The sequence below is a fragment of the Prionailurus bengalensis genome, chromosome F2, assembly GCF_016509475.1.
Source record: "Prionailurus bengalensis isolate Pbe53 chromosome F2, Fcat_Pben_1.1_paternal_pri, whole genome shotgun sequence".
NCBI classification, from domain to species: Eukaryota; Metazoa; Chordata; class Mammalia; order Carnivora; family Felidae; genus Prionailurus; species Prionailurus bengalensis.
This window is the reverse complement of record NC_057353.1, coordinates 67,784,848-67,804,500: the sequence shown is the minus strand read 5'-3', so window position 1 is coordinate 67,804,500 and position 19,653 is coordinate 67,784,848. Positions and strand designations below refer to the sequence as shown.

The 19,653-nt window shown below is 43.7% G+C and overlaps 1 protein-coding gene across 10 annotated transcripts in view; it reads left to right on the top strand.

The window, feature by feature from the left end:
- The window catches only part of MTSS1 (MTSS I-BAR domain containing 1), a 166,222-nt gene that overhangs the window by 25,247 nt on the left and 121,322 nt on the right, over positions 1-19,653 (top strand). For all 10 annotated transcript variants that reach the window (XM_043601718.1, XM_043601713.1, XM_043601711.1 and 7 more), the window contains exon 3: positions 2,845-2,918. In XM_043601718.1, coding sequence (XP_043457653.1) covers positions 2,845-2,918 — 74 coding nt within the window. The remainder of the gene's footprint in view (positions 1-2,844; positions 2,919-19,653) is intronic.

The following is a 19,653-nucleotide window of genomic DNA, read 5'->3' as shown; positions in this document are numbered from 1 at the left end:
ACTCAGCGGTGTTCCATGAGGGACAGGGCATTTACAAAAGCAGTAATTCTCATGACTCCTGTTCATGGCATAAGGGGGATGACATCAGTTGTTTTGAATGTATGCAGGTGGTTTTCCAGAGGACAAAGCAAGTAGGGGTTTTCTAGGATAAAAAACCATGTGGATGACATGACACTTTTGGTCCTTTGCCCATGGACATCAGGGGGTTACCGCCCAGAGCTTTAACCATAGGACTGGACATCTCGTGGGTCCCCTGTAGATCAGGAGAGAAGAACTCCAGAAGGATGGATCTTTCCTCTTCCATTCTGTCAGCTTTGTGGGGCCTGGGATTTCTATCCCATGCACCTGGGGTTTCCCAAGCTGTCACTGGTCTTCCAGGAGACTCGGGAATACAGCCCCTTCTCTGTTTGTCAGATCCTTTACCATTTCGGTGCTTAAGAACTTGTAAAGACTTTCTGCTGGGCCAGCTCCACTCTCTTCTGTCTGAATGCAAAGCCCTGCAGAAGCCTTTACCAGCCTCACCTTATCAAGCTACGTCTACTCACTCTTCTCATTGATTTCAAATAGTCTCCATCCTGTAGGTCCTTGCTGGAATCAACCAGTAAAACATTTAAGTAGCCCCCCCCCCCACTACCATGCCCCCCAACACATACACGTTTTTCTTATTTGGCCTCATTTAATTATCTGGCAGCCTTTTCAGGGTCGACCAATGAAAAGATTCTCTTCGCCTTTTACCAAAGAGCAAGCCAAAACTTAAGGTAAATATGAGGTTAGTACAGCTGATTAGTTACAGTAAAACTTTTAAAGCAATCTTATACTCACTAGTACAAAGTACACTTTTTGTTTTTTAACAACTGTTTAGGCCTCCTGAGGGCAGGGACCATTTCTTTATTTTGTCAAACTGGTAGTGCCCAGCTGAGAGCCTCACGCACATGGTTTGGTGTTCTGCAGTAAAGAAAGGATAAGGCTATAGAAGAGGCAAATAAGCTGGGAACACATACACCAAATCACTCCTTTGTGCTGCCCCATCAGAGAACTAAGATATATTATGACAACAGCAGACAATGAAATAGGACTCATTGGAAGGCGGTGTTTAAAAGCTCCTAATTCCTCACACTTGACCACCATCCTCCTTTTCAGTGGAGCCCTGGTAACGGAGTAATACACAAGGCATCTCTATAGCTGGCTCATTAAATTGGGATGATTGGCATTGACTTGAAAATAATCCGGCCATTGTGTCAGATAGTAACTGTAAATCAGAATGAGCTATTTATAAATCCCAGGATGTTTGATAAAGCTGACTTTTCCAGGGTTTGCGTATGATGTCAACTCTTTGAAAAATATGCTTCAAAGGGGTTTTTTCTTTCAGTTTTCTTCTGTGTGTATGTCTTTTTTTTTTTTTTTTTTTTTTTAATTTGAGCAGAATGGCTTTTTGCTCTAATGGAAAATATCAGGCCTCATTCTGCAGTTGGGTGCTAAGGGACTGTTGCACAGGTTTTCCCAGGGATGACTTCCAGCATCTTCCAGAACCTTCTGTGTCAGAGCTATGGTTGCTGAGTTTTAGAGTCACTTCTTCAGTTCCATCTTGAACTCTTTTTTAATTCTTATTCTCACATTCTTCCTTCAACAGCTCTGCATTCTTAGGAGTGCTGAGTAGAGATTAGATTCATACATGAAATATTTGGAAATGAGCTTCGGGCTCCATGCTTGATTGTGAGTCCCGTTTGTGTGTGAGTCCTGAGGCTGGCTTGTTCTCGTTGTCCTTGACCCTGGCGTGGAGAGGTGCTTCCTCTCCACTGGATGACAGCTAGATCACAGCGCTAGGAACCAGTAGACCACAGAGTGCTCAAGAGGATGTGAGGAACTCAAAATAATTTCTGGGACAGCAAATGAGTGTAGTGACTTCTCCCCGGTGTCAGCTTTGAGGAATTCAGAAGATGCAGTCGAGATAGCATTCTAAGGTTGAAAAAATGGTGTCTCAATTTCATTGTAAGTGGGATTTAGGGGGAAAGAGTCACATAGCCAGGATCTGATCTGGCAGTGGGATGAGCATGGGACTGTGTGTCCTTCTGGGCTACCAGTTCCAGCTGGGATGAACTTGTGATCTTTTTTTTTTTTTTTAATTAAAAAATTTTTTTTAAATGTCTATTTTTGAGAGAGGTAGAGAGAGAGCAGGAGGATGGGAAGGGCAGGGAGAGAGGGGGAGGATCTGAAGCGGGCTCTGTACGGATAGCAGAAGGCCCAATGTGTGTCTTGAACTCATGAACTGAGAGATCATGACCTGAGCTGAAGTCAGACGCTCAATTGACTGAGCCACCGAGGTGCCCCCAAACTAGTGATCTTGAAAGTCACTCTACTTGTCTCAGTTTTCCCATCTCTAAAATGAATTATTTGAAGTAGAGGATCTCTCTCCAAGATTCCGTCTCCCGGTCCATGTCTATAGGCTGTTTTCCTGCTCTAAAATTATTTCCACTTGTACCATAGTTTTTAATGATGGTTTTCATTTAGGTAAAAACACCTGTCTTTCCTCCTTTGTGAAATTTTGCCTGGTAATTGTGTTACACCATCAGGTGTCGTGATGGGAAGACTTGCCAGCATTTACCGAGCGGCACCGAATGAGCTGGGTGTTTTTGGGAGAGTGCGCTAATATCGGGAAGAAATGCTTCCTAAGGGGGGGGAAAAAAAAAAAGTAGGCCTGCAAAGCCAGTGGTTGTCCACGTCCAGTAGGGTCGTTTCTCCTAGAAGGTTGCATTCAGTTCTCCACAGAGGTTTTAACCCTTGAGCTGTAATGAATTTGCTAGCGTGAGACATTCCTCATGCTTTTGTTATCTGTTTGCATTTTAGGACCACAGTAGTAGCAGCGGCTGCCTTCTTGGACGCCTTTCAGAAAGTGGCCGACATGGCTACCAACACACGTGGTAAGCAGATGGAGGGATGGCACTCAGCATGTGCCTCTTTGTTTACCCTTGGGCGGCGTCACGAGGAGATACAGCTTAAGTTATCAGAGCTTAGCTGACTCCTAGTTTTCACGTCCAAGAACACTTTGTGGGATTCCACCTATTAGAAGTTGCAAACAGTTCTCCGGACAATGAAGCACGTGAGAAGAACGAAAACTAAAGGAAAGGAACCGCGGGTTAGGCGGGAAGTGGCTGGGCGTGTTAGTTTGATCACTTTTAATGACATGCCGGCTGCAGAGCCTTGAACCGTGTGTCTGGTTGCAGTTTGTTTTTCCCTCCTCACACGGGTTGTCCTAAGATTTGCCTTACTCCCTGGGGAGCGGGCAGTGAGAATGCTCGGGTAGACCATTTTTCTGCGAGGAGCCCTCGTGTAAGCGGTGCGCTGTTGCGTCGTATCTGGTGACGTGTCTCCCACATTTTTCTGCAAACCCCTAAAGAGTGTGACTTGGTCGTGTCTTAACTCCCCCAAAATAGTTCTTACGACGTAGCAGGTGTTTAAAGTCGGCTTATTAAATCAATGAACAAAGGGGACTGTGGTGCCAATTTTCAACAATTTCAGGGACTACTGAATCATACAAAAGAATAATAAAAAAGTGTATAAAGGAGAAAACGATAGCTCCTGTATCCACTACCATTGTTGGAAAGACAACATTACCCGTAACGTGGAGATCTCTGTTCAAAGAGGGGTGCTTTCCTTTTCGTTCCCAGCCAGGGACGCTCTCCTCCCTTTCTTTTTTTTTTTTTGCCTTATATTTCTGGGTCTGCTTCTACACTGCCTGTTCTCTTCATTGTCATGGGAACATTGGAAAAGGTGGGTGTTGGGGGCAAGTGTTGAGGGGTTGCCCTCAGTCACACGAGGGTTTAGCTTCTCTGACACACCTCTCTACCTCCAGTGGGTTTCAGTAGGTACCCCTTTACCGTAGGTACTTAATTAAATATTCAAATGAATGTGCAGTGAGGACACTTCTCATTCATTCAAGAAGCCCGAAACCTGCTAATATTTTAGGTACCATTATGGGACCACAAAAGCCAATATATTATTTATCCTCCTTGGCCTGGAAGGGCTTGCAGTTGAGTGGGGGGGGGGGTGGGAAATGAGATGTGCAAATAAAAGATTTCGGTGTGGAAGTCACGTGCATGGTACAGTACTAGCGATTAGAACAGCGTGCTGGGGGAGTATCGGAACGTGAGCAATGTACTCAGTTCGGGAGCCAGAGTCCTCCCAGGGGAGGTCTTCTATCTCCTTATTTCCAAGATGCCAATGGTGTTTCGAAAGGTTCCCTAGGAGAATGTGATGGAGATATCAGAGCGGTGGTTTGAAGAACTTGATCTGGTTCGCCAGCTTGATATGGGTCTTAGCTAGTATCTTTCTTAATCCCTTAAAAGATGATGACCTAGTTGACATGTGTCCATTATATTCTTCTTCATACGTGCATGTTCTAAACATTCTATAACCTTTAAGGCAATAATCACCACTGTTAAGTGTTTTTGAGTCTGTTTTATATTTTCTCCAGCGATATCCAGAACTGGACTTGTCTTTCTAGAATAGCCATCAGAATGTGTATTTCTTAAAAGAATTGCTGTACTATTTTAAAGAACTTAGATAGCTGATATTGCATTTTTGAGGCTCTGTGATCCTTAATCAGGTCTTATATTTTAATATTGAATTATTGATTGGACCCTAAAGGATGGAATAAAGCAGCATCCCCTGATTTCTCATAATTGCTTGCATCAAGGAGCCAGGGTTTCTGCAGAGGCTGCTCCCTGGAGTGGTTCTCGGCAGGAAACCAGGGGGATCTGCACATCTCCTGGTTGCAGGGAAGAAAAACAGAGCAATCATCTGTGGGGAAAGAACGCGAATAGCCTCTCTCTGGTGGTGACAGAGGTAAGAGTCAGAGTTTGGAGGTGATGTACTCGACAGAAGACAACTAATGTCACAGTGAACAGACTCTCGCTTTGATATATTTTTAAACCACTTGATTTCAGGTCATTTTTAGCGATGCCAGAATACTTTACATCTCACCATCTCTAGTGTCCACGTGCACTGGGGGAAAATAACTTTCCCTGGAGTGTGAGAACTCTCCCGTGACCTAAAAAGGGTATGGTCGATAACAAAGAAGGTGTATTTTATGGAGATGATAAGAGAGAAGCACGGAGGTGCTTCTTGTATGTTCCATAAGCATCAGAAGTGATTTTTACTAAGTTATTTTTTACAAATTGAAAAACCTGGAACACGTGCTTTTGTTTAAAAAATGCATAGAACAAAATTCGTAAAGTAAAATCCACCCTCCCAGTACCCCCTTGCAGCGACTGGAGTAAGCATCATATATATACTTTTTTTTTGTATACATAAATGCGTCCGGGAGGAAAAAAGCTAGTTGCAGAACAATATGTAGAATGGTATGTGGAATAAAGTACATCTGGGTGATCTAAAGGTAGCCCATAAGGAACATGTTCTCATGCTTGAACTCCACAGTATATTGTAGTTATCTTTCCATGCCCATACCTGTGGATCGGCCTTGTCCTTTCTAGTGCCCAAATGGAATTTCATAGTCTGGAAACAGAAGGATTTTCTCATTCTTCAGTTGATGGAAATTTAGGGTATCTCCATTTATTTGCTTTTACAAGGCACTCAGCAATTGATGCCCATGTATACATCCTTTGGGAGATTTATGTGTGACCTGTTTTTAATACTGTGTGCATCTCCATGGAAACGATCTATAGAAAATGCTTCAAACGGTTTTGGTCAGCAGCAAACCTACTTGGATTTGATGTCATTACAGACTGTAACTCTAATGTGGTTTGCAGTTTGATATCTGCCCTCTACGAAGTCCAGTTTTTTGCTTAGAGCTTCTCGAAGTGTTTTTTGAGTCCTTCTTGCTGGAAGTGATAGAAGGGAAGTTAAGCTCATCTCTTTTGGTCAGGTATCCAGAATCTCAAGTTAGCATGCCCCTGGTTTCCAAAATACTAGCATTCCATATTATCTCCCAAAGCTCTGAAATTCCTCTAACCTTTTTAGCAAATATTTTGCACTAGCTATTAATATAATGTATTTAGGAAAAACTTTTAAAGCTATTCACTGTAAGAGCAAAATTACTCTAGTCATTATATAACTATTGTTAAATAGAATGTGGAAATATGTTAGAACTCGATTTTGTTTGTCACACAAACGTGTATAAGTTGGTATTATAATGTGTGTAGGTTAATAATTCAACTATAATGGAATTTAAGGGTTTATTAACACCATAATACATAGTACAGTTTCATGTTTTGTTCATTTTTGCACTCTTGGATGAATATACAGTTTGCATTTAGTATGAAAGTACACCTTTGTATTTAACATGAAAGTACACCTTTTCCCATATTACTGGCCGCAGAGAATTAACGTCCTAGGCACTTGCTATGCATGGAATGCCAGACTTTGTGGAGCAGGGTCCCCATCTTCTTCGTGTCCATGATGGACCAGCAAATGGCCTATTACAGGAGTTGAGAAATGTTTGAACTGACTGGTAGGCAGTTGTCTGAGTTACTTAAAAATAAAAAGAAAAGGACTACCGGGTTGTGTTCACGTGCTTCTCAGTCTTGGGCAGCAGAGGCACCATATTGGGGGAATAGCACTCCTGCGCCTGAGTGTGCCTCGCACACTGGGCCCTGCTCCCTGTGTCACTGGAAGGCAGGGGTACCGAGCTGATGAGACCCTCCGCCTTAGCACTGGCCCTGCGCAGCACTGCATTGTTTGCTTATGTCAGCAAGGGCCTTTGAAGTGCATAATGCTATGTGACTTTCATTTTTGGCTGCCTCTGTGTGCCTGGGTAATTACTTTATAGCTCTGAAAAACCATCTCAGGGCTGTTTAGATAATGATACACCAAACCCAGAGTGAGGAGTTTGAAGATTTTATGAAGAAAGGAAATGGATCCCCGGCCGACCAGATCATCTTTAATGTCCAAAAGCCTTTGTACATCACTTAAAAAAGTGGGCGTGGTTTCGAGATTGGAAATCATGATAGCGAACCTTTATTGACTAGTAATGTGGGCGGGCTCTGTTCTAAGTACATCATGTATGCGGAGTCAATTCTCACGACGGCTGGTGAGATAGGTGCTCACGATCTCCATTTTAGGTGATAAAATCGGGATGAAGAGAACTTGACTTAAACCAAAGTTACATGGCCAGTTAGTGGTAAAAGGAGTCTGGCCCAGAGCCTAAAATTTGACCATTAAATTACAATTCCTTATGTAAGGAGCTCCTGGATTTCGTATAAGCTTATATTTGCTTTTCAAGTTACTTGATCCTGAATGTACTAAAAGGACCTGTGTAGCACCTTGGAATAACCAAGATTGGGAGCTGTGATGCCCAGTTGTGTCTCCTGGCTTTGCCAACTCTCCGCCCTGGGTAAATTATAAGCGCCCCCTTGTCCACGGGGGAATACGTTCCAGGACTCTCAGTGGATGCCTGAAACTGGAGATCGTCCCAAACCCTGTATAGACTTTTTTTTCCTATACATACATACCTGTGAGAAAGTTTAACTTATAAATTAGGCACAGTAAGGGTCATCTGGGTGACTCAGTCAGTTAAGCATCAGACTCTTCATTTTGGCTCAGGTCAAGATCTCATGGTACGTGAGTTTGAGCCCCACCTCAGGCTCTGCGCTGACATCACAGAGCCTGCTTAAGATTCTCTTCTCTCCCTCTTTCTCTTCCCCTCCTCCACTCTCTCTTTCTCAAAATAAATAAATAAAAACAGGCACAGTAAGAGGTGAACAACAAAAACTAATAATAGAACAATCCTGACAATACACTATAATAAAAATTATGTGAATGTGGCCTTTCTGTCTCTCAGAATATCTTATTGTCCTGTACTCACCCTTCTTCTTGTGATGATGGGACATGATAAAATGCCTACGTGATGAGATGAAGTGAGGTGAATGACGTAGGCACCGTGACCTAGCGTTAGGCTGCCGTTGGACCTTCTGACGCTTTGTCAGAAGGGGGGTCATCTGCTTCTAGACCGCTGCTGACTGAGACCACGGGAAGCAAAACCATGGATAAGGGGGAGAACTACGGTCTATTTTGCTTTTCTGGGCTTTAATTTCCCCAACTATAAAAGGGGTTTTCCCGGGACATAGAGTCCTGGATGGTCACAAGTCCTCTTTCTTAGTTCTAATATTCAATGGTTTTAAACCTCATTTGGTCCTATTAAATTCATAAAATATGAATGAAGTTGGACAGCCTAAATTCTCTCCGCAAGGCTATCTTTAGAGTTTCCAATTTTTGCTCTGGAGTCAGGAAGTGGAGGAAGCAAAGTTAAGCACAGGACTATGGAGAAGGGAGGGTTAGAAGAGAAAAATAAGGCTCCCCTTCCCCACCCCAGACCTGCTGCTGCTGCTGCGTGTGCCCGAGGGCAGGTGGAAGGAAGCTGGAACTTTTGGACCACCACCTAGATCCAGACTGTTGGGAGATGTGCGTTAATCAGGGAGCCTGGGTTGCCAAGGTTCTGTGTGTCCGTGAAGAAAACCTCTGTGGCTTAGTGGTTTTTGCAAATATGTTGCGTGTGTTTAGTATATATTTTGTTAAATGCCAGGGTCTCCGCATCTGGCTGCGTGGATCATAATCACCCAGGAAGTTTGTTTCAAAAGACAGATTTCGGGGCCCTGCCTGTGGGATCTGAATAACTGGGTAGGACCTGGGAATCTCAGATTTTTTTAAAGTTCCTCAGGAGATTTTACTCCCCGGCGAGGTTTGTGCCTCCTGCCATAAACCACCTGTCCGGGGCCATCTCTGCCGGGGGCTGGCACTTCCACCCACGAAGAAATGCTCATGGCTCCCTGAAACTCTTAAGACCTTTGATCCGTGTCTGCTGGACATGTGCATTCCAGATCTGGAATGTCCTTCTCACTCCACCCCGTCCGCCTCCTTGAGATGCTTGAGGATTTGCTGCTCGTCTTCCAAGAGCCGGGTAAACAGTCACATCACCAGTGACACTTTTGCCCACAAGGTAGAGTGAGACCTCAGGCCTCGGGACTTCTGTGGTACCTGCTGCTGCCGGCAGGTGCACCTCACTGTGTCCTTACTGTTTCCCCACCAGAACACAGGCCCCTCCAGGATAGGCCTGCACCCTGCTCCTCTCTGAGGAGCCCAGGCACCTAGATGCCCAGTGTCTGGCATTGGGCCAGGTGCAGACAGCGTCTCAATGAACGACCAAGTGCGTGTCGCAGTTACCACACTCCCACGGTGCCCTCAGTGGATCTAGGTGAGGAGGGCTGTCCTTGCGGCCGGTGGGAGGTTGGTAGGGTGGGATCTTGGTCAGATTCCACTTGGCGATTCAGAATTCAAATTTTGATGACCCCTCCTTGAGGTCGAGTCTGGTGGAATGTGTGACTTGATATTTCAGTAGCTGAAGAGGGCCTAGCAATTCCTCAGGGCAGTCACAGGAAGGGGCAGGTGGGTGAAAGACGGAGCCCAGGGGAGAGCCGGGACCTTCCCTTCTAGGAGAGGAGGTCCTGGGAAGCTGTTTTCAAGAGGCAGCCAGACTGGTTCTGTTTGCCCCCAAGTTTTATTTTAACTAGGTTGTTTGGAATTTCACTAGCCCTTAACTTCTGGATTGACTTTGGTGTTCAAGTCAGACAGACCCTTTCACGTAATTAGAGCCTTATGATTTCTACCTAGGAAGCTACTTAGCCACAAACCAGAGGTGGAAGAGGGAATTAATTATTTTTAAAAAGTCATAAAGCCCTTCTCACAGGCCTGGAACTGAATATTCTTTGAATATGACCTTAAGGGAATGTCGACAAACTTACTCACTGATTAAAAATAAAGATGTCTAAAACTGCAATCTGCTAATCTCTAGATACGGCTGTGGATCACAAACTATTATTTTTGGTTGTTGTCTTTGGGATTTTAATGCCTTTAGGAAAAGAGGGAACTTACAAATATTTGAGAAATGAGCTTAGTTGTGATTTTTCTTTAAGAGCTGAGCCTTTTTCTAAAAAAAAAATTCAAGGATCCTATATTAATTTTCCTGATGATCTTATTCTGAGGATTTATAGATAATAGGAGGAAAAAAGGAGTCTGGCATAAAGCATCTGTGGAGCCTGGATAAAAAGTTTTGTGGAAACCTGGCAGGGGTTAATTTTGCTTGGAACCTGTATATGGCCGTAGTTGGGGCACCTTAGCTCTGATTTCCTGGAGACTGGCATGTCTTTTTTTTTTTTTTTTTTTTTTTTTTTTTTTGAGCCTGGCATGTCTTAAGTGCCTGGGAAACAGTTGCTGATTTGTTGAAAAGTTTCATAAGACAGAACACTTCCTAGCGTACAGGGTGGATGGACCAGCTGCTGTATTCTCTCATGTTTTTAAACATGAGTTTAGGTATGCTGTATAGAAGATGACCTAGAAACTCTCCACTGCTTTTCATTTTCAGGGTTTTGAATTTGATTTTGATTCACATGAATTATGCTGAGGAAACCCTAAGCAAATTTTGCCTCTGCTGGTAGTTGACATTTTGAATTCTCCCTGCTAGGATGCTGGTGGGTGTGGCGGGGAGTAGAACAGAGCTCGGAAGAATAAGAACATTTGTATTTGGCTGAAGTGGGAAATTGGCCCGGCAGAGACAAAGTCACCTTTTCTCTCGAAGTTCTTTTTTGTTTGTTTTCCCTTTAATTGCAGGCCCAGTGCCAGGACTCGACGGCTCTCGTGTATGCCGTGGAGTCCTGGCCCCGTGGAGCCTTCAGTCGGGGCCAGGCCGTTCTGTGTGATGCTGCAAATGTTCTACCTTTCCCTGTCCAATGTGGGAGTTACAAGCCACGCGTGGTCCTTGAGCACTTGAAATGTGGCTGGTGTAACTGAGGAACTGAATTTCTCATTTTTTTGGATTTTAATTCATTTTAATTGTATATAACTTGCAACTTAGCTGAGGGCTGTGGTGGTACCTCAACCTCAGATAGCTGTGGTGTTGCTTCAGGAACTTCTATCAGCTTCTCAAGCCACTCCATACTTAAATGTGTACATGTGGAGGAGTGCGTATACATCTGTGTTTGTATTTAATACCTCTTGTAGTCTCAATCTTACGTGAAGGACAAGTGAAAAATTTCTAATTTGCTGCTATTTATGATAATATTCAACCTAGCTAAAAAGTGTTGCCTATTATGTAAACAGCTTCGGGATATAAGTTCTCCATCTCCTAAAGGGATTTTGGAGTTGCCTTTGACTTACTAAGAAGGGACATAAAAAAATATAATGTCTTTTGAAGTGGGTTCATAAATGCACATCCTGCTTGTGGGTTTCATTATTTTGATGCTTTTCCACTCTGATAGACCTTGTGTCGCTTTAATTTGTGACCACAGTACATTTAATCCTACATATTCTGCTTAGGACAAAACAACTTTTTATTTTTTAATTTAATTTTTAATTTTTTAATTTTTAGAAAGAGTGCATGAGTGGGGGAGAAGGGCAGAGAGAAAGAGAGAAGGAGAATCTCAAGTAGGCTCCATGCTGAGTGCAGAGCCCGACATGGGGCTTGATCCCACAATCCTGGGATCATGACCTGAGCCAAAATCAAGAGTCAGACACTCAACCGACTGAGCCACCCAGGCGTCCCAAAACAACATTTTAAAAATGGTCTTATGAATGTGGAGTTTGTCTTACCATTTTCCATTTTTAAAAGTGATTTTTGTTTGATTTGCTTTATATGACCGTCAGACAGTAGGAAGGCATGGGTATTTTTAAGTCTTTTTTTCTTTTACAAATTACACCGTAGGTAAGGACTCAAAGGAATTCATATGTTTATTAAGTATCATTATTTTATGAATTAAAAAAAATCTTCTTTTTTTTCTCCCCATTTTTTGCTTGAAGGAGTTAAGAGGTAGGTGCTAATATCTGCGATTATTTTGGTGAGCACATTCCCATTTTCCGGTAGGTTTGGGATCATGAACCCAGCCTTGCTGGTGATACGGTGAAATCCCTCCTTTGTGATCCTGTTGATGTTTTCTCGATGTTAAAACTGATGCTTGAGAACAGCACAGTTCCCCGCTCTACAAGTGGCCTTTCCTTATTGATCTTTGGTTGGGTAGCAACAGTTGCCAGGGATGGGGTGTCTCATCGTGGTCTGCCGGTGTCCTGCCTGTGCAGTGTCTGGCTTTTCACTGTCTTCCCAAAATGACACTTGAAACCGTGGTTAGTGTGCGTTAGCCTGAAACACACTAACCTGAGTCCCACTGTAAGGGAAGCACCTCCTGGGTTGTCCAGAGCAGGGAGTCCCCAGAATCCTGTAGCAGGGAGAGCTGGGGGGTGTCCGAATTCCACACCCGAGCCCATGTGTCCTGTTAAGGCTCATCCTACCGCTAACCAAGAGAAGCACCCGTTCTTGCTCAGTTCGGTGGTGTCACCCTGTTTTGCTCCAGTGTATTTTCCCAGATGATGCTTGAATATGATGTGCGCTGTGTTCTGTCTAACCTCCGCAGCCTTAATAAACGCTGGTGAACGACACAGTGATGGTAGTGGCGGCAGCGGGGAGGAAGGTCCAGGCGTGGAGAGGATGTGTGTTTTTATGGGTGACTGGGTCGATCTGTGCAGCGTTGTTATTTGTGTCGTTAGGCAGTTTACATAATGAAGTGGTTTGCTCAGCAGTTCCATCCCTTCCAGCTTGCTGGGCTGTCTGCGCTTTGTACACAAGCAGTAAGGATTCTCCCCCCTTGCCCTCCCTCCTCTCCATCCTAATTCTTTCCCTTTGCTTTTTGTTTTGGCTTAATAAGTAATACTCCACCTCATCCTGCTGCCGCACACAAATGTGCCGTTGTTACATTGGTAAAATAGGATTAGCATTCGTGGAAGGATGCAGTTATCTTAGTTCATACAGATGAGGCAGTTTTTTCTTTTTTTCCTTTTCCTTTTCCTTTTTTCCTTTTTCTTCTCTTCTCTTCTCTTCTCTTCTCTTCTCTTCTCTTCTCTTCTCTTCTCAACAGTGCTTTTTTGTGAAAGATCATTTGCCTTAGAGTCGTGAACTTGGTTTGGTCTGCCCACCTCAGATAAAAATAACCGTTTGGAATGTATGGTGAACAAACGTGAAGACACGTGAAGTTGTCGAAAAATACTAGTGAGTCTGTTCTGCCTGATTGATTGCGTGGCTATCTCTTCTCCCCTCCCTCTGATAAAGCCCCCGCCTGAAACTTGCAGCAGATGCGGAAACTCTTTGAACTAAGGTTTTCACTTTGGGCACATGTGCTCTGCTGTAAGGGAAAAAAGCTGATATTGGGAAATCACTCAGAGAATAAAGACTGTTCAAAAGGATGCTCTTCCGTCCCCCAAATCTGGCCATACATTCTTCTGATACATTTTAAAGAAATTAGATTTTTATACACTACCTTTAGAAACCTATCTCTGGCCTGAATTGAGAATTATCTGGAGTTTGTTCTGTTTTGTTTTCTAGCCTAACCCTGTGGTCTTTGATTTTTAAGATGGTACAGGGTTTTTTCTTATAGACCATGTAGTGTCTAGTGGGACTTTTTCATTTTCATGGGGCACGCTGAATCTCCTGGAGGGGAGATGAGATCACTTGCCCAAGTCCACTCAGCTCAGAAGGGGCTCCTGGGGAGGATTCTTTCTAGCACAGAGCTTTCTGTCTCTTGGTTTCCTCTGAAAGCCGCATGGCAATCTGCTTGTTCACTCTGTCCCTTGGTTTAATGCTGAGGGCACTCAAGTAGAAAATAACATGGGCTGTGAAGAAAAAAATCTCTTCTGTGCTTTCAGTCGATTATTTGTAAAGATTTTTGCTCACTTATTTGTTTCTGCGGGATCCTTGGTCAACTGGTTTTCCAAAGCCATTTTCCACTCTTTCAGTCCTTCATTTTTCTATGGAAGATATTTTTGTTTTCTTTCAGCTGTGTGTGTGTGTGTGTGTGTGTGTCTGTGTGTGTCTGTGTGTGTCTGTGTCTGTGTGGGGGGGGGCTGTTTTGCTTATATTTTAAGCGAAAATATATTGTTATATTTGACATAAGCCCATTTATCTGTAAGAATAACTAGATTTTTTTTTGTCTGCGCTGTCTTAGTTTTGCAAATTATATCTCCATCCGTGCGTGCGTGCACACACACATGCACCCGTGCGCACACGCAATATGTTTTTTCATTCCCAAATGTGTAAAATTGCCACGGGACTCTTCTTTCTAGTAAAAGATACTGCTGTGGAAATCTGCGGCATTTCTGCTGTGTGTGCCAGGGCCCAGGGACCCTGGTTACCATGGAAACTAATATCCAGCCACTGGGTGGTACCTCTCCTTTAGAGCTGCATCTGAGCGCATTTCACAGTTGAGTACAATGCTGCGTCTTCCCCCTTTAAAATAAGGAGAGGGGGGAAAGGCTGAGTGATTACAAATTTTTTAAAAAATGCTATTTCTGCTAAGGCAGAAAGAGACCTCACTAGGTACTGTTTCCACGTGATTGTCAGTAGTAGGATAGCACAGTTATCCAAAGGTGGCCAAAGGTATCTGGTAAAATACAGAAGAATTTTGGAGGAGATGGCCAAAATGGAACCTTCTTCCCGTTCTGGTGATCTGCAAGCTTCTCTTTGGGAATGATGGACAAGCTGGGCTGACGTGGGCTTCAGCTTGATTTGTTGGAAAGGCTTGATAGCAGACAAAAGACCTTCAGCTTTGCGCATGGTCCCCCCTTCCTGCATTTCCTGACCCCTCTCTCTCTCAGAACCTGCCCAGAGAACCGGATCAGAGATCCTGGAGAGCTTGCCCAAATTTTAGCCCTTGAATTGCCATTTAAGCACGCGGTTGCCATCTGTGCTGGTTGAAAGGCGGATGCTGATTATGAGAGCAATACTTCATTTGGATAATACGGTTTAAAGCCAAGTGCAAGATGGCATGTATGAGAACTGGAGGAACTCACGAGCCATCTGCACCTACCCCCTGACCTCCCGGTTGAGGCCCATTGGTCAATAATGGTGACAGGTGGGGCCACATCTGGGAGATGGCAGATACCCAGCCCCGGGTTCCCACTGCCCGTGAACAGATTCCTGCTGCATGACATTGAAGGAGAGTAAGGTTGACCCTAACCTTGTATAGATGGACGCCTGCTGCTCTGACATTTGTTTTTCCAAATGTGTTTGTACAAAGCAAATACTGGGTGTGTATGTCCTTCAGAAACAGTGGGATACCCCAGAGCCTTTGCCTGTCACAGGTGGTGGGGATCTTAGTCCAGCCATGGCCTTGGGGATTGACTAAGGCCCCCCTACCTGTTGAAACACTCAGCTGGCTCCTCAGCTGCTTTATCTTGGGGAGAGGAAGCACCCCCATTTTGCAAACAAGGGCAACCAGCTTGGTGACTTGAAGTGACCAGGTTCACGTGTCACAGGACTTTGAAGCAGCAGAGCCTGGAGCGTATATCCGCTCTGTGCTCAGTCTCCCATTCTTTCCACCTCAGAGGTCAGCTGTATATATAGAACGACCTCAGAATTTAGACCAGCATTTCTTAATCTTGGCACTATTGACATTTGGGGCTGGAAAATTCTTTGTCATGAGGACCGTCCTGTTTGGCATCATCCCTGGCTCCCATCTGCCGGTTGTGAAAACCAAAAATATACCTAGACATTGCCCAGTGTCCCCTGGGGGTTCAAACTGCCCCGGTGGAGAAGCACTGAGCCCGGCTTTTCTGGTGTTTTAATGGATGTGGCCGTGCCTATTCTTGAGGCAGTTGTGGAGAGCTTATTCCACTTAAGGTTTGAGGTTATTTATAACCACGTCTTGATTTTAGACATTTGACAGTCCGTGTAGTTGTGTCACTTGAGAAACGACCCCTGTGCTAAGTTGTGGATAAAATTTTGTGAAGAGTCCATATCTTACCAAAGAAGATGGCTCCTTTTTAGCAGAAGGTCATTTCCCAGTGTGAAAATATGCATCGTATTTTTAAAAGATTAAATCTAATAAGAACAGTGATGGAAATGAACGGAGGGTCTTCGTTCCTGCCTCCTTCACAGAGAGGTGGCTTGGCCAAGGCAGAACCTGGGTCAGGAGGCTGGCTTGAGGTCCGTGCTGCCCGGTCACAGCTGTGTGGCTTTGGTGGGTCTGTCCGATCACACACACCTTAGCTTTGTCATCTGTTCAGGGACATTTGGATTGACCGTGCCTTCCTGTCAGGGTGATCATGGAGCTCACAGGATGGTGTGGCTGGAAAAGCCCCAAACGGCTGTGACACAAGGTCATGTGCTCCCATCTGACATAATTTCTGGGGGTCCTGCCCATGTCAAATGGGTGTCTCCTCGGCTTCTTCTTGGACACCAGTGCTCGAGTCTGATTGCACCTTTGCTTGCCCTGTCTCCTACCTCTCTGTCCCCAACCTCTGCGCATCCATCTAGACCATTTACGGCCCTGTTTTGCCCCTCGAAAGACTTCGGACATTTTAAAATTTCCCTTTATTCTCTGGGCTTTGTTATTATTTTGTTTAGCACTATTAGAGTTTGTTTATAAATGAATATTCACATATTACAAATATTACATGTAATTATAAGTATTATTATTTTATTATATTGCTATTAGATTTGGGGTTTTGTAATGGTAACTCGAATCCATTTTTGTTTTATTTTTTATTTTTTCAAGCTTTACTGAAGCATAATTGACAAATAAAAACTATAAAAACTATAAAAAATAATTAGTTTGTGTTTTTATCCTAAGGTGTACAACATGATGATTTCATATATTTCTTTATTGTGAAGTGATGACCATAATTAAGTTAATCAAGGCACCCATCACCTGACATAGTTACCATTTTTTAAAAATGAATTTTGAGATTTTTAGTTGTCTCCCGCGTGCCCTGGGCCAATGGAATCTATCACTTTCTTTGCCTTGGCAAACACTCGCAATGTTCCTTTCCTTCCCTCGCACAGACCCTGGCTGATCCTGTAAGGCTTCTCTCCGGCCATTTGCCCTCTGGGAACCCTTTTCTCGGTCCTGAAGCGGGTTAGAGGCTGCCCCGCTTTGCTCCAAGCCCAGAACCTGCGCTCTGCCTGGCCATCACCATTGTCTTACTAATAATCTGTGAGCTTCTTCAAGGCAGGCACTCCCCCACTGATGACATTAGCGCTCTGGCTTTTCTTTTTCTCTTAATTGAGATGAAATTCACATAACATAAAACTGTTCTAAATTCGGGGCATTTTGTTTATTCATAGTGTTGGACAACCGCCACCTCTGTCTAGTCCCCAAAGCATTAAACCCTGCACCCAGGGTGATGAAAAAGTTGTGGAGATGGACGGTGGCAATGGTTGTAAGACCGTGGGAATATACGTTAATGCCACTGAACTGTACCCTTAAAAATGGCTATAAGGCACAGAGGATTTTTAGGGCAGTAAAAATACTCTTGTGTGATGCCATAATGATGGATACACGACATTATACATTTGTCCAAGTTCATAGAAGGTCCAACCTCAAGGGTGAACCCTAAAATAAACTGCGGACTTCGGGTGATAATGATGTACCAGAACAAATTCATCGCTTATGACAAACGTACCGCTCTGATTGGGGGATATTCATAATGGGGAAGCTATGCATTTGTGGTGACAAGAGGGTACGTATATGGGAAATCTGTCTCTCTCCTCAGGTTTGCTATGAACCTAAAACTGCTCTGAAAAAAAAATCTTAATTAAAAAATTATTATGATGCTAACTTTTATGTTAGGTACATTTTACCACAAAAACTAAAAACCCATATGCATTAAGCACGTAATCCCTGTCTTGTCCGTTCCCCTCCCCTAGGGTCTGCCGGTGTGTTATATTTTTTTCATCCTTATACCCTGAGCCCCCAGCATGGTTGTTGCTAGATAAGCCTTTGTTGAATGAATGCACTTAGGTTTTACTTTAACACCGACTTGCCTCATGTCTATTTCTTCAGCAGCTCTCACAGTCTATTTTTAGTGAAAAAAGTGATCTTTAAGGAAATTTCTTCGAAATGTTTCACTAGTATATAAGGTTTTGGTTTTTCTACTTGTCTGTTGATATCTGCATAAAGGTGCCTCTTAAGCCAAAGCTGATTTTGTAGTTTATCTGCCCATCTTGGTTATTTTTCGTTGATGTTTTGGGTTGATAACAGTGGTCCTGATTCTGTACCTGGTGGTGTCTGTCTGGCAGACTCAGAAGCAAAATTACGGAGTCTTTCAAATACACGTAGTGATGCTTTTTCTTAGGATGTTAAAATTTTCAATTACTGGGGAGCCCGGGTGGCCCTGTTAGTTCGGTGTCTGACTCTTGATTTCGGCTGAGGTCACGATCTTGCCATTCATGAGTTCAAGCCCCACATCAGACACTGTTTTGACAGTGGAGCCTGCTTGGAATATTCTCTCTCTCTCTCTCTCTCTCTCTCTCTCTCTGTGTGTGTGTGTGTCTGCCCCTTCCGTGCTCTCTCTCTCAAAATAAATAAAATAAACTTTAGAAAATTTCTATTACTGTTTCTTTTATGGATGAGAAAAAAATGCAGCCACCTTTCAGAAATTCTTATTTTTAAGCCAATTTCTTCCTTGAAGTATGTCAGTCCTTTTCTTTATGTTCACAACTCATAAAATCTTGTTCTTCCCTGTTGCTCTATACTTTATAAAATTGCATTGCAGTTGGCTTGGGTAGAATTTACTTAAGCATAGTTGAGCCTTTAGATTTTCTTTCTGGCATGGACAAAAGCATCATTAATTATGAATATGAATTCCTTTCACAAAATGACAAGATTGAACATTTCCTCGTGCCTGTATCCCAGCTGTCTCATTCTGACGCTCAACAAAGACTTTTAGAGATTGTTTTTAATGGCCGTATTATCAAATATTAAAAAAAAAAGAAACAAAAGGAATGCAAAGTGTAGCTTACGGTTTTGTTTGTCTAGAACAAAATAATGAAAGGTTCTTGTTTTACTATGGCTGTTTTCTACTCTCGTGATGCATTTGTAGTCTTAAAGATTTGGATCTTGTCTCCTCTCTAAAATGTTCTGCTGGGGCGCCTGGGTGGCGCAGTCGGTTAAGCGTCCGACTTCAGCCAGGTCACGATCTCGCGGTCCGTGAGTTTGAGCCCCGCGTCAGGCTATGGGCTGATGGCTCGGAGCCTGGAGCCTGTTTCCGATTCTGTGTCTCCCTCTCTCTCTGCCCCTCCCCCGTTCATGCTCTGTCTCTCTCTGTCCCAAAAATAAATAAATGTTGAAAAAAAAATTAAAAAAAAAATAAATAAAATGTTCTGCTGTTGACAGAAAATTCCATTTGTTTAGATGATCAGTACTTGGAATCTGTGGGCTTAGGTCACCTTTTGCCTTCTCTCTTTTTTTTTTTTTTTAAATATTTCTAATGTTTATTTTTGAGAGAGGGAGCAAGCGAGCAGGGAAGGGGTAGAGAGCGGGGGACAGAGGATCCAAAGTGGGGCTAGAACTCGTGAACCACGAGATCATGACCTGAGCCAAAGTCAGAGACTTAACCAACTGAGCCACACCCAGGTGCCTCAAACCTTTTGCCTTCTCTTATACTGAAGCTCACTCTTGGGTTTGGTGATGGAGACCGGTGTGGGTGTCGATAGCCACCCAGTGCTGAGCCCTCACTGCGTTCGTGCTGGTTCATTATGGCCTCCCCACATGCACAGGGTGGCTTCTGTTCCCACCCCTGGAGGGGGTGAACTGGGCTCTCATTCCAGGGCCTTGAGGCTTTGAGCCACCATATTCTATTGCCTCTGTCCCGAGCGTGTCTGTT